Source organism: Rhincodon typus, chromosome 24 (genome assembly GCF_021869965.1).
Source record: "Rhincodon typus isolate 14 chromosome 24, sRhiTyp1.1, whole genome shotgun sequence".
NCBI lineage: Eukaryota > Metazoa > Chordata > Chondrichthyes > Orectolobiformes > Rhincodontidae > Rhincodon > Rhincodon typus.
The window spans coordinates 1,291,825-1,307,064 of record NC_063355.1 but is presented as its reverse complement, the minus strand read 5'-3'; the positions used below and the strand labels follow the sequence as shown (position 1 = coordinate 1,307,064).

The window sequence follows — 15,240 nt, the reverse complement described above, 5'->3', positions numbered from 1 at the left end:
CAGGGGTCATTGGAAAACCACGAGAGACAACTTTTTCAAATCCATTCTTGTACATGTCTCTATCTCAAGGTTTTTGAGAAGATTTGTAGCTCCGGCTATTGATGTGGTTGTTGACTTGCTCACCAAGCTGGTAAGTTTGTTCGCAAATGTTTCATCACTATGCTAGGTAACACCATCAATGCACCTCCAGTGAAGCGTCCGTGTTCTGTCCCGCTTGCTATTTGTGTGTCTCAGTTTGCTGGGGTGGGTGGCATCACTTGCGGATTTGTTTCTTAGTGGTTGGTATATCGTGTCCAGCCCTATATTTTTGTTAATGCAGTTCCAGTCATGTTGGTCATGTCTCATGAACACCAACTAGCTACCAAGAGACATGACCAACTATCACTCATTTCAATATACATTGATATAGAGGGCCACCAATTCGACTGGGGCAACGTAGCCATCCTAGGACATGCCAAGCAAAGACACACACAAGAATTTTTGGAGGTCTTCTGGCACTCAAACCAGAACTCCATTAACAAACATGGACTGCTGGACCCCATATTCCAACCACTAAGAAACAAATCCGGAAGTGATGCCACCCACCCCAGCAAACCGAGACACATAAATAGCAAGCAGAACAGAACACCAACGCTTCACCAGAGGCGCACTGATGATGTTACCTAGCATGGTGACGAAACATTTGCCAATAAACTTACCAGCTCGGCGAGCAAATCAACAAATTCATGTCTCTATCTCAATCAACATTATTACTCGTGCTTAGTTGCCCTTGAGAAGGTGGTGGCGAGCTACCTATTCGAACAACTGTAGTCCGTTTCATTCATTGAAAAGCACTCAGGTTAACAGACAGACAATTCTCATGCATTCGATTTAATAACTCTCTATGCCTCCTTCACCTCCCAATCAGCAACTCTCTGGCTTTTACTGAGCTGAGTCAGATAGAGGTCAAGGTTTGTATCAACATCGGGAACATCAAATGCACAAGGCCAATTAGTAGCCAGTAAATTCCCAAAGTTGAGAAAGGTTGCTTAAACTGGATAACTATGAGAAACTACCAGATAGCAGCAGCAAGAATTAAGAGAGATGGCGGCATAGTGGTAAAGTCACTAGACTAGCATCCAGAGGTTCAGGCTGGTGCTCCAGGCACACAAGTTCTAATCCCATCATGGCAGCTGGTGAAATTTAACCTGAATGAACAAATCCAGAACTGTAAAGTAACTATCAGTAATGGTAACCAATTATCATGGTCAAAAAATCACATCTGACTCACTAAGATGCATTAGGGAAGGAATCTGACATCCTTATCTAGTCAGGCTCACGTCTGACTCCAGTCCCACGGCAATGTGGTTGATTCTTCACTGCAGTGAACATACACCACAATGAATACAGCATTTCAAGAAGATGGCTGATAATTAACTTTTCCAGAGCAATTAGGAACAGACAATAAATGTTGAACTTATCAGCCAAGCCCACATCCCATGAAAAAGTAAAACAAAAATGGCATTGGAGACATAGTGAGCAATATGTAAATACATGTCTTTATGTGCCTGGACGTTTCATCTCAAAGATCACAACTCTAGGTAAATTCAAAATTTCACCTGCCAGGTATGTGTTCTGCTACACTAACCCATTAATAGGTATACTGAAATGCAACAAGTAAAATGCTGAATATGCTTGTAATAAACACTAGTACTATTATTTAGATACCTGTAACATTGTCATATCCTCCCTTCTTCACATATGCAAGAACTTCAGCGTCAACCATTGAACTCTTGTTAATAGATAGTTTTTTTAATTCATTCACGCGCTAGGCCTGCATTTATTGACCAAAATGCAGTTCAGAGTCATTCACATATCTGTGGGTCTGGAGTCACTGAACAGGTAAGAATGGCAGATATCCTTCGCTAAAAGGACATTAGTGAACCAGTAAGGTTTCGTGACAACTGATAAGTGGTACATAGTCGTTATTAGGCCAGCTCCTTATTTCAGATTTTATTAATTTTGAATTTCACCATATGCCATAGTTGGATTTGAATCCATGTCACCAGAGCACTGACCTGTGGTTCTTCATTGCTAGTACCATGACAACGCCACAACCACCACACCACCACACATCCCCAACCCCCCCAAAAAAAGTGTACTGACAGTTTGATTCCTTCTGCAGATTTTAGTTAAACAGAGAACATGGTTACAGGGCAGTTTAGTATACTCTAGTGTCAAGAAAGAAAGAACTGGCAATTACAGGGAAGCAAATATTGTATTAAATTATACTTTAAAATCGAGTCATTACTATAAATAAGAGATTAAATAATGGACCATTTCACTTATCAGTGAAAAAAAACTCAACAGGATTTTATTTGATCCCAATGTTTATCTGAAGAATGCACAGGTGTTTAGAGTATGTTTACATATAACTGGTCAAATTCTTTTGAGGAGTAGCTAATTAGCTGCTCAGAAATGCAACTGATATAATTCTATTCAGATATTTAGAATAATTAGATTTAGTTTCAAATATGAGAATAGCAAAAGTTATCATTAACGTTACCAGTCTTTGAAAGAGGTCTCCAACACACTGATGATGACTCCATTGCTGAACTCTGGGGAAAAGGCCATCATAGAAGTCTTTGTGAATCTCATAAAGCTCAGGCACTTTGAAGAAGATGGTTTCTATTTGTTGGCTCGTGAGGACTGGCTGAGATGTGGTAGCAGCTGCTTTAAGAGGCTTCATAGGCTGTAACATAAAGATAAAATGAAGGACCAAGTTCACATAAAACTCGTGGATTACAGAATACTAACAAATTCAATTATACAACTGCAGTACATATCACAAGAAAATGTTGCTTTTCAGTTGGACCAAGGCTGTAATGACGTCAGAACCTGAGTGGTTCTGGCAGAACGCAAACTGAGCTTCAATGAGCATTTTATTACTAAGCTGCTTCACAGCACTGTTGATGACACCTTCTGTCACTTTGCTGATGAGGCAGTAATTGGTCAGGTTGGATTTTCCGGGTTTTTTACACAGGTCGCACCTAGGCAATTTTTCGTATTGCTAGATAGAGACCAGCGTGGTAGCTATAATGGAAGCACTTGATTAGGAATGTCACTAGTTCGAGAAGACCATAAGAAATAGGAACAGGAGTAGGCCATTCGATCCCTTGAGCCTGTTCTGCCATTCAATAGGATCGTGGCTGATCTGACATTCTTCACATCCACTTTCCAGCCCTTTACTCGTAACCTTTGATTCTCCTTTTGATCAAGAATTTACCTATATCAGCCTTAAATATACACTAAATGCTGCTTTTTCTTTCAACCTAATACTCTCCTCATCTTCTTTGGCTAGCCGTGATTGGTTAATCCCTCTCAGACTCTGCCCTTCTTTCTGGCACATATTTTTATGGAGAGGCATGAATTGACTCCTTAAATGTCTGCTGCTGCTTGCTTACTGTCATTTCTGCACATCTATCCACCTAGTTCACTTTAGCCAACTTAATCCTTGTTTCATTGTAATTCCCTTTATTTCAGCTAAACACAGATGTTTCTGATCCAAGTTTCCCACTCTCAAATTCAATATTATATTCAATCATGTTATGATCACTACTACGCAGGGGATCTTTTAATTAGAGGTCATTTATTAAACCTGCCTCAGTATCCATCAACAGATCCAAGATGGCCTACTCCCTCTGGTTGGCTCCATGGCATATTGCTCTAGGAAACTATCCCTGATATACTATAAATTTGTTGTTGTAGCTACCCTTTCTAATTTGATTAACCCTATCAACATGAAGATTAAGGTCACCCACAACATTGCTCTTTTCTTTATACATGCTCCAACTATTTGTTGATATATTATAGCTTTCCTACAGAGCGGCTACTGTTTGGGGACTGTGTACTACTCCTACCAATGTCTTCTTTACCTTGCTGTTTTTTTCCTTCCGTCCAAATGGATTCTACATCATCCGAGCCGAGTCTCTCACAACTGTCCTCATTTCATCTTTTATTAACAGTGCTACCTCACCAGCTTTCCAATCCCTCCTGTGTTTCCAAAATGGCAAATATCCCTGAATGTTAAGTTACCAAATCTGATCTTCTTGTAACCACGTAATGGCTGTGAAATCATATTCATTTACTTCGATTTGTGCTGTCAGTTTGTCTACCTTATTCCGAATGCTTTGTGCATTGAGATTCAATTTCTTTAACTTTATTTTATTATTAAATTTCTCTACACTTTTATGTTTCCTTGGTGCAATACGACATTCACACATACTGCCCTTTACTTTTATTATCTAGTAACAATCACCCCCATCATGAACATGAAATTCTCCCTCATTCTCTACCTTTTCTTATCCAATATGCCATGCAACTGAGCCCCCCCACGCTCCCCCACACCCCACCCAACCACCACCACCACTATTTAGTTTAAAGCCCTTATATATTCACCAGGAATCTAGTCCCAGTATGATCCAGATGCACTGTCTCATCAGAACAGCTCCCTCCTTCTGTAGTACTAGTGTATTGGAATCCACTTCTCCCACACCAACCTTCGAGGCATGCATTTACCTCTTTAATCTTGTTGACCCTGTGCCAATTAGCTTGTGGCTCAGGTAGAAATACAGAGATCATCTTTTTGGTTTTGCTCTTAATTTAGCCCCTAGCTGCTCATATTCCCTCAGCAAAACCTCCTTCCTCATTCTACTCTATTGTTGGTGACTACATGGACCATGACAGCTGGATTTTTATCCCTCCCACTCCAAGTTTCTCTGTAGCCCAGATGAAATATCCTGAACCAGGGCAATGGACTCACAACATAGCCTTCGGGATTCTCGATCCTGACCACGGAGAACAGTGTCTATTCCAGTGACTATACTAAAGCTGATTACATCTACATTTCTTTTTTGCACCCCCCTGACCCTTGCACCCCCTGAATCCTTGAATGGCAGTTTGCTCATTCTTGAGGCCTCCTATCTTGTCCACACAGGGAGCAAGAATCTCAAATCTGTTCGACAATGCCAAGAGCTTAGGTTCCTACTGCACTACCTCCTGGATCCATCTACCTGCCTTGCTCGTAATCACACCCTCCTGTCCCTGACCACTGACCAAATTCGAGGAAGTTAATCTAAGTTTGTGACTGCCTCCTGAAACACACTCTTCCCCCTTCCTGTTCTGTAGCAGTGGGGTTCGATGCTTGGACGCTAGCTCATCAATGCTGACCAAGAGTTCCTTAAGGAGCCAACTCTTGTTGAGGTCTTATAAGTCTTGGCATTAGTGCTAGAATGCTGTCAGGGCCGTAGCCTTTGCAATACCCAATGGCTTCAGCCATGTGATATCACATGGAACTGAAGTAAATCACCTGAAAGCTGACATCTGTGATGCTGTGGACCTCAGAAGGAGGCCAAGATCAATCATCCACTCAGCACTTCAGTCTGAAAGTCAGCCTGGCCTTTTGCACTGATGAGATGGGCTTCCCCAACACTGATGATCAGGATATTCATGGCGCTTCCTCCAGTGAGTTGTTTACTATATATCACCATAACTGATAAGGTTGAACTGCACAGCTTGGGTCCGATTCATTGGTTGTGGGATCTTATCATGATTACTGCATGCTGCCTCCATTATGCAAATAGTCCTCTGTTGAGGCTTCACCAGGTTGACACTTCATTTTTAAGTATACATGCTGCTGCTCCTGACATGTCCTCCTGCACTCTTTGTTAAGATATGCTGGTCCCATGGCCTGATGTAACGGTACAGTAAGGGATATGAGATTACAGATTGCTATTGAATACAATTCTGCTGCTACTAATGGCTCACAGAACATCACGAATACCCAATACTGAGTTACTACACCTGTGCAAAATCTATTCTATTTAACACAGTGATAGTACCACACATAAGAGAGGGCAATATTCCCTCTAAGTGTATGGCCAGGTAGCTACTGGGAGTTCTCGCACACACCAATTAGCCTCTGCGTGCAAAAATTGCTGTCGTGCACAATACTCAGAAATCTGCACAGTGGAAAAATAATTAGGGGGAACATAGATAGAGATATCCTCAACATGAGGATAGGGCGTCATCCCCACACGGACAGTGCAAAGGTCACTTCTACCAATACAGATGCATTAGTAACAGGTTGATTAGTAAGGATGAGGTCAAGTTGGTGCTTCCATTTTGTTTGCTCCTTCACCATCTACTGCAGTCTTGCAGTTATGTCTTTTGGAACTCAATCAGCTCCTTCTATATTGGTGCTAACAATCCACTCTTGGTGCTGAATACTGAAGATCCCCACTCAGAGCACATTCTGTACCCTTGCCACCCTCAGTGCTTCTTCCAATTGGTCGGGTGAAGGGTAAATAGGTGGTAATGAGCAGGAAATTTGTTGCTTGTGCTTGAGCTAATGTCATGAGACTTCATGGTATCCATAGACAACACTGAAGACTCCAAGGGCAACTCCATCCCAACTTCAAAATACCATGTCTCCATCTCTGCAGGTCTGTCCTGCTGGTAGGACTTATCCATAGATGCAACAGGGCATCAGGGACACTGTCATACTCATGGAATCATACCTTGCAGACAATGTCAGGCTGTTGTGTGGCTGGTCAGTGAGGCAGCTCTCTCAATATAGTTATAAGGCTCCAGATATTGGTAAGGAAACTGTGCAGGTTCAACAGTTTGCTGCTGTCGTTTCAAGTGTCTTAGACAATGCCAAGTCATCTGTCCGTTTCAGTGCTTTCCTTAGATTTTGCAGTTTAATGAATGGCTTGCTAGGCCATTGCAGAGAGCATTTTAAGAGTCAACCACATTGTTGTGGGTTTGGTCAGGTATAGGCCAAAGCATGTAAGGACAGCATATTCCCTTGCCTAAAGGACATTAGTGAAGGTAAGTTTTTATAACAATCTCTAATGACTCTGCAGACAGAGATGAAGAAAATCTTACAGGGTCATTAATTGGTAGAATTTTCTTCCTTAGACTGAGGCTGGATCATTAAATTTATTTATGGCTAAGTCAGATGGATTTTTGATAAACAAAGGGAGTCAAGCGTCGGGGCAGGGGAGCGGTGTGTGGAGGTGGTGGTAGTGAAGAAAAGTGTCATGTAGAGCAGAATCAAAAGGCCTTTCTGAAGAAGGGTGACTGGACCTGAAACATTAACTCTGCTTTCTCTCCACCAATGCTGCCAGACCTGCTGAGTTTTTTCAGCAACTTCTGTTTTTGTTTCTGATTTCCACCTCAGGTTTTTTTTTGGCTTAACAAGTTACTCTTATTGTTAAGTCCTATAATCTTGTATGTTTCAATAAAGTTACCTTGCATTCTTCAAAACTTCAATGACTTCAAGCCTAACCTATTCAACAGCTCCTCATAAGACACACCCTTCATACCTGGGATCAGCCTAGTGCATTTTCTCAGGGCTGCCTCCAATGCCAGTGTGTCAGACAACGGTGCGGTAATCCAACTGCGGTCTGACTGGTGTCTTGTGGAGATAATGCAAGGATGCACACTGTGACACCAGCTGATACTCAAGCTACAAAAGCCAGAATTTAACTAAATAAGGGCTCACCAGATAGGGAGGCAGTAGTACAGTAGTAATGTCACTAGATTAGCAAATTAAAATAAAAGCTGATGTTGGAGGAGCAAGGATCAGATTGCCACATGGCAGATAGTAAAATCTGAGCTCAATAAAAAACTGGAAATTAATGACCACCATGTAACCATTGTCTACGTCAAAAAAACCCATCTGGGGGTTCACTGATGTCCTTTAGAGAAGGTAATTTGTTATCCATATCTGGTCTGGCCTACATGTGACTCAAGACATCAGTAATGTTGTTAACATTTAAGGTCCTCTGGCCTAGGAATGGGCAATAAATGTTGATCGAGCCAGAGATGCCTTGATTCAAAGAACATGATTCTTCGTTACTCATTATGAGACGTTGGTGTGCGAGGTTGGACCAGCACTTATTGCCTGTCTCAAGTTGCCCTCGAGAAGGTGGTGATTAATTGTCTCTTGAACTGCTGCGGTCCGTCTCCTGTAGACAGGCACACAATGCCATTGAGGAGGGAATTCCAGTACTTCAACCCAGCAACTCTGAAGGAATGCATCACAGCGTGGGTTGGCAACTGCTCTTCCCAAGATCACAACAAGCTACAAGAGAGTCGTGAACACAGTCCAGTCCATCATGCAAACCAGCCTTGCATCCACTGACTCTAATTATACTTCCTCCTGCCTCGGCAAAGCAAAAAACAATAATCAAAGACCCCTCTCACCCTGGTTATACCATCTTCCACCCTCTTCCATCAGGCACAAGATATAAAAGTTTGACACATTTACAAATAGATTCAAGAACAGTTTCTTCCCCACTGTTATTAGACTACTGAATGGACTTCTCAAATTTTAATTTTATTGTTGATCTCGCCCTTTCTGCACCTTCTCCATAGGTAGTCATGCATGAGGTACTGGAAGACTGGAGGTTGGCTAACGTGGTGCCATTATTTAAGAAAGGCAGTAAGGAAAACCCAGGGAACTATACACTGGTGAGCCTGACACCAGTGGTGGGTAAGCTGTTGGTAGGGATTCTGAGGGAAGGATTTACATGTATTTGGAAAGGCAAGGACTAATTAGGGCTAATCAACACGGTTTTGCACATGGGAAATCATGCCTCACTAACTTAATAGCGCTTTTTAAAGAAGTGACGTAGAGGATTGATGAAGGCAGAGCAGCGCATTTCAGTAAGGCATTCAACGAGGTTCTGCATGGTAGACTGGTTAACAAGGGTAGATCATATGGAATACAGGGAGAACTATCCGTTTGGATACAAAATTGGCTTGAAGGTAGGAGACCGAGTGTGCTAGAGAAGGGTTGCTATTCAGACTAGAGCATGTGACCTGCGGTGTGCTGCAGGAATCGGTGCTGGGTCCACTGCTTTTTGTTATTTATATAAATGGCTTGGATGTAAACATAGGAGGTATGGTTAATAAATTTGCAGATGACATCAAAATTCGCCAAGTGGACAGCCAAGAAGGTTACCCCAGAGTATAATGAGATCTTGATCAGATGGCCCAACGGGCCAAAGAATGGCAGATGAAATTTAATCTAGATAACTGTGAGGTACTACATTTTAGTAGGGCAGGATTTATACACTTAATGGTAATGTCCCTGGTGAGTGTTGCCGAACAAAGAGACCTTGGAGTGCAGGTTTATAGTTCCCTGAAAGTGGAGTCAAATGTAGAATGGTAACAAATAAGGCATTTGGTACACTTGCTTTTATTAGTCGGTGCATGTTGTGGCTGTACAGGACATTAGTTAGGTCACTTTTGGAATACTGCATGTAATTCTGGTCTCCCTGCTATAGGAAGCATGTTGTGAGACTTGAAAGGGTTCAGAAAAGATTTACAAGGATGTGGCCAGGGTTGGAGGATTTGAGCGAGAGGCTGAATAGGCTGGGGCTATTTTCCCTCGAACATCAGAGGCTGAGGGGTGACCTTCTAGAGGTTTATAAAATCATGAGGGGCATGGATAAGATGAATAGTCAAGGTCTTTTCCCCAGGGTAGGGAACTCCAAAACTTGAGGCAATAGGTTTCAGGTGAGACCGGAAAGATTCAAAAGGGACCTAAGGGGCAACTTTTTCACGCAGAGGGTGATGGGTGTTAGGAATGAACTGCCAGAGGAAGTAGAATAGAATAGAATCCCTACAGTGTGGAAACAGGCCCTTCGGCCCAACAAGTCCACACTGAACCTCAGACCATCCCACCCAGACCCATTCCCCTGTAACCGACCTAATCCACACATCCCTGAACACTATGGGCAATTTAGCATGGACAATTTACCTAACCTGCACATCTTTAACTGTAGGAGGAAACCAGAGCAAACCCACGCAGACATGGGGAGAATGTGCAAACTCCACATAGACAGTTGCCCGAGGATGGAATCGAACCCAGGTTGCTGGCGCTGTGAGGCAGCAGTGCTAACCACTGAGCCACCGTGCCGCCCCAAAGTAGTGGGGGGTATTACAATTACAACATTTAAAAGGCATCTGGATGGGTATATGAATAAGTAGGGTTTAGAGGGATATGGGCCAAATGATGGCAAACGGGACTAGATTAATTTAGGATATTTGATCGGCATGGACAAGTTGGGCTGAAGGGGCTGTTTCCATGTTATACATCTCTATGACTATGATTCTGCAACCATAACATTGTATTCTTACCTCTGTTCTATTACCCCATGCACTTTGTATGGTATTTACAGCCTGTACTGCACGTAAAACGGAACTTTTCACTGTACCTAAGTACATGTAACAATAATAAATCAAATCAAAGATCTTCCACAAATTACTGTAATACATCTTATAAATTGTATACATTGTTGCTACTGAGCTTTGGTGGTGAAATGACTGAATGACTGTGAATGTGGTGCCAATCTCAACGAATGAATAATAGAAAATATCATCTCAAATCAACTTCTTCTCCTGTGCTGAAGTCCCTTTATTTCACAGGAATGTAACCAACATATGTTTATTGTTACCCTTATCAATATACCTCAAATTTTAATTTCTGCAATACTCAGAACCCTTCAGTGCTACAGTACTTTCTCATTCTTATTTAACAATATCAGCTAGATTTAATTAACTTAGCACTGTTTGCAATTGCATGACAAATGATTGAATTTGCTTTAGTTTTTATGCCAATTGGTTAGTCTAGTACCGTATATACTATATACTGTGGATTTCACCAGTAAAGTTGGCCCCTGCAGCCTTAACAAAAAACCCCCCTAAAATGTGGGTCGACTTATTCACCGAGGAATGGAAAAATATTTTATTTGGGGCTGAAAAATGCAATTGTCTTCTATGTAGGGTCAAAACATACAAATTATGCTCAGAAAGTGGCCGCTTAGTTCCTTGAGCCTACGCCACCATTCAATAAGATCATGGCTGATCTAATGATTCCATGTTCCTACCTATACCTAACAACCTTTCAACCTTTTCTGACCAAGAATCTAATTACTTCTGTTTTAAAAATATTCAAAGGCTCTGCTTTGACCACCTTTCAAGAAACAATGCTCCAAAGACCCTGCACCATCTGAAAGAAAACATTTTTCCTCATCCCTGTCTTAAATAGGCAACATCTTAGATATAAGCAGTTACCTCTGGTGCAAGGTCAACTTATAATATAGTAACAAAAACAAAGTTGCTGGAAAAGCTCAGAAGGTCTGGCAGCATCTGTGAAGGGACAAACAAAGTAGTAGTTGTTTTATTTCGATTACAGGATCACTGAAGAGTTCAGGCACAGGAGGTCCACAATGCCTGCATCAGCTCATTAAATGAGCATTATTACCTGGTGCCAGCCCTGCCTTTTTCCCATGGCCTTGCACATTAAATTAGAAGCTTAATGGTATACTCACCCACCTGACTCCCTGACCTATGTCATCACTTCATGATTTTCCTCTCATGAGGTTCAGCATCACAGTCCATTAAAAATTATATCTGTTACAGGATCTTCAATATTTTTCTATTCTGTTTCATGGTTGCTTTGTTTAGCTGCGAAATGCGACAAAGCTCTGAAGAAAATATCTTTGGATGTCTTAGAATCATGGAGATCTACAGCGCAGAAAAACACCCTTCAGCCCTTTGCATCCGCACCAATCAAAAACAAACGTTTACATATTCTAATTCCTTTCTCCAGTACTTGGCCTGTATGCCTTGGCATCTCAAGTGCACACCCAAATACTTGTTAAATGTTATCAATGTTTCTGCATCTACCATCCTTTTAGGCAGTGAGCTCCAGATTCCCACCACTCTAGGTGAAAAGCTTTTCCTCACATCTTGTCTAAACCTTCTGCCTCTTACCTTTAATCTAATCCCCTGGTCAATGATTTCTCCATCAAAACAAAATGTCAACGACTCTCATATTTTTGTAAATCTCAATTATGTTCCCTCTCAATCTCCTTTACTCTTAGGAAAATAAAACTAGGCCGTTCAATCTCTCTTCATACCCAAAACTCTCCAACCCCAGGCAACATCCTGGAAAATCTTCACTGAAACCTGTCCAGTTCTATCACATCCTTCCTATAATGTGGATTCCAGAAATGCACATAATACTATAGTTGCTCCATAACCAGCGTTTTATGCTTTTCCACCATAACCTCCCTGCTCTTAAATCTTGTGTCTCAACTAATAAAGACAAGTGTAACACACACCTTCTTAATCACTTTATCCACTTGTCCTGAAAACTGATGTATATGCTCATCAAGATCTCTCTGATCCTCGGTGCTTTCCAGGGTCCTACAGTTCATCATGTATTCTGTTGCCTTGTTTGTCCTGCCCAAGTGCATCACCTCATTCATGCAGATTAAATTCCATTTATCACCAATCAGCCCATCCAACCAGCCCATTTATATCTTTTTGCAGGCTAAGGCTATCCCTCTAGTTAACACACCACCAATTTTTCTTCGTCCATGAACTTACTTATCAACTCTCCTACACCGACGTCTGAATCATTTATATAAACCACAAAGAGCAAGGACCTCAACACGGACACCTGCAGAACCCCATTGAACAGAGACTTAGAATCACAGAATCTCGACACTCTGGAACAGCCTATTTCGCCTCTTGAGTCCACACCAACCCTCCGAACAGCATCACACCCAGAACCACTCCTCCTAACCTATCCCTGTAATCCTGCATTTCCTATAGCAAATCCACCTAGCCTGCACATCCCTGGACCTTACGGGCAACTTAGCATGGCCAATCCACCTAACCTAGCGATCTTTTCACTGAGAGGGGAAACTGGTGCACCCAGAGGAAACCCATGCAGACATGCAGAGAATGTGCAAACTCCACACAGTCAGTCGCCCAAGGGTGGAATCGAACCCAGGTTCCTGGTACTGTGAGGCAGCAGTGCTAACCAGTGAGCCACCATCCCGCCCCTTTTTAACTTCCAGATCCAAACTGCTAAATTTTCCTTGGAACTTATGGGTTCTTACTTTTGTGATCAGTTTCCCAACTGGGACCTTTTGAAAAACTTTGCTGAAGTCCAACTAGACTACATCAAAAGCACTGCCCTCATCTACACACGTGGTCACCTCTTTGAAATATTCAATGCAGTTGGTCAGACATGAACTCTCCTGAACAAAACCATGCTGACTGTTCTTCATTAATCTCTGCCTCTCCAAAAAGCAGACTCATTCTGTATCTCAGAATTGTTTCCATCACCAAGGTTAGACTGATTAGCCTGCAGTTTCCTGGTTTTTGCCTTGCTCCCTCCTTGAATAATTTGAAACTGGACTCTTTTCTTCACTTTCAAACGGCAATCAGAATCCTACGTGTTCCCTGTATTTTCTTCGTATCCCATACTTTCACTGCTCAGATGTGTGACTGCAATATGAAACTCCAAATGGCATTTGCGAGGACAACAGAAAACTGCTTTACATCGTAACTTAGTGCTGTGAATTGTTACACTAGTGCTGGTATTTTTACCCAATAAATTCTTGTCCTCGTCAAGATTATATTGAAAGACCAAGGAAAAGTTCCAAAAAACATGAGATTTAGGTAGATAAATGATAACATGTTCATGCAAAGGGTTAATACAATTAAACACTTTTAAAAATCTACGCACGAGATGTTGGTGTCACTGGCTCAGCCGACATTTATTACCCATTCCTAACTGCCCTGGAGAATATGATGGCGAGCTTCCTTCTTGAATCACTGCAGTCCATGGTATATGAATATGAAACAGAGAGCAGTTAGGAAAGCAGTTCCGTGATTTTGACACAACGACAGTGAAGGATTGGTTATATAGTTCTAAGTCAGAATGGTGTGTGCTTGGAGGTTAATTTTCTGATGGTGAGGTTCCCATGCATCAGCAGCCCTTGTCCTTCTAGGTGGCAGAGGTCATGGGTCTGGAAAGTGATATCAAAGTAGGCTTGATGAGTTACTAGTTAAGCCACTGGCTTGTTTGTCATGTAACTTCTTCATATTGTGTAAATCTCTCTGGTTAGGAAATCATGTGATAACAGCGAGAGAGGGAGGGTTTCAGATTCATGGGGCATTAGGACCAGTTCCGGAGGAGGCGGGGCCTGAACAAACTGGACAGGTTACACCTGGGCAGAACCAGGACTGACGTCCTTGAGGGTGTACTTGGTACAGTAGTTAGGGAGGGTTTAAAATAATGTGGCAGAAGGGAACCTTAAGAGTAGGGCAGTAGATGCAGAAATTGAGGGAGAGACAGAAAACAAGGCAAACATGACTAAGAAGAGGAACAAGCAAGGAAACGCTGCTGAAAACAGCAGGAGAGGTGGTCTGAAATGCATATGTTTCAATGCGAGAAATATAGTAGGCAAGGTAGATGAATTTAGAGCTTTAGTTAATACTTGGAACTATGATATTATTGCGATTACAGAGACTTGGCTGAAAGAGGGTCAGGTCGGGCAGCCGAATGTCCCAGGATTTAGATGTTTCAGGTGTGATTGAAGAGGATATAAAAGGGATGGGAGAGTTGCATTGCTGGTATAGGACTACGTCACAGTTGTGCTGAGGGAGGATACATCAGAGGACTTGTGCAGTGAGGCAATATGGGTACAACTCAGGAATAGGACAGGTGAAGTCACAATACTACAGGCCTCCAAATAGCCAGTGGGATATAGAGGAGAGAATATGTAGGCAGATTTTGGAAAGATGAAACAACAGCAGGATTGTTGTAGTGGGTGCTTTTAACTTGCCCTTTTTTTTAAAGAATCCCTACAGTGTGGAAACAGGCCCTTCAACCCAAAACGTCCATACCGACCCTCTAAAAAGCATCCTTCCCAGACCCATCACCCTACCCTTTCCCTGTAACCCTGCATTTCCCATGGCTAACACACCTAATCTACACATCCCTGAACACTTTGGGCAATTTAGCATGGTCAATCCACCTAGCCTGCACATCTTTAGACTGTGGGAGGAAATCGGAGCACCTGCTGGAAACCCACACAGACACAGAGAGAATGTGCAAACTCCACACTGACAGGAATTGAACCCAAGTCCCTGATGCTGTGAGGCAGCAGTGCTAACCACTGAGCCATCATGCCACCCCATATTGACTGGGACTCACTTCCAGAGGCTTGGATGGGGCAAAATTTTTAAGAAAAATTCAGGAGGGTTTCTGGACACAGTATGTAAATACTTCAACCAGTGAAGGGGTTATACCGGACCTGGTTTGGGAAACGAGCCCGGCCAAGTGAGTGTACATTCAGTGGGGAGCATTTTGGGTGTATTGACCAT

The 15,240-nt window shown here is 42.3% G+C and overlaps 1 protein-coding gene across 2 annotated transcripts in view; it reads right to left on the bottom strand.

The window, feature by feature from the left end:
- si:dkey-91m11.5 (PH_BCR_vertebrate and RhoGAP_Bcr domain-containing protein) overlaps nt 1-15,240 on the bottom strand; it is a 422,142-nt gene that overhangs the window by 269,424 nt on the left and 137,478 nt on the right. For both annotated transcript variants that reach the window (XM_048611239.1, XM_048611240.1), the window contains exon 4: nt 2,546-2,731. In XM_048611239.1, coding sequence (XP_048467196.1) covers nt 2,546-2,731 — 186 coding nt within the window. The remainder of the gene's footprint in view (nt 1-2,545; nt 2,732-15,240) is intronic.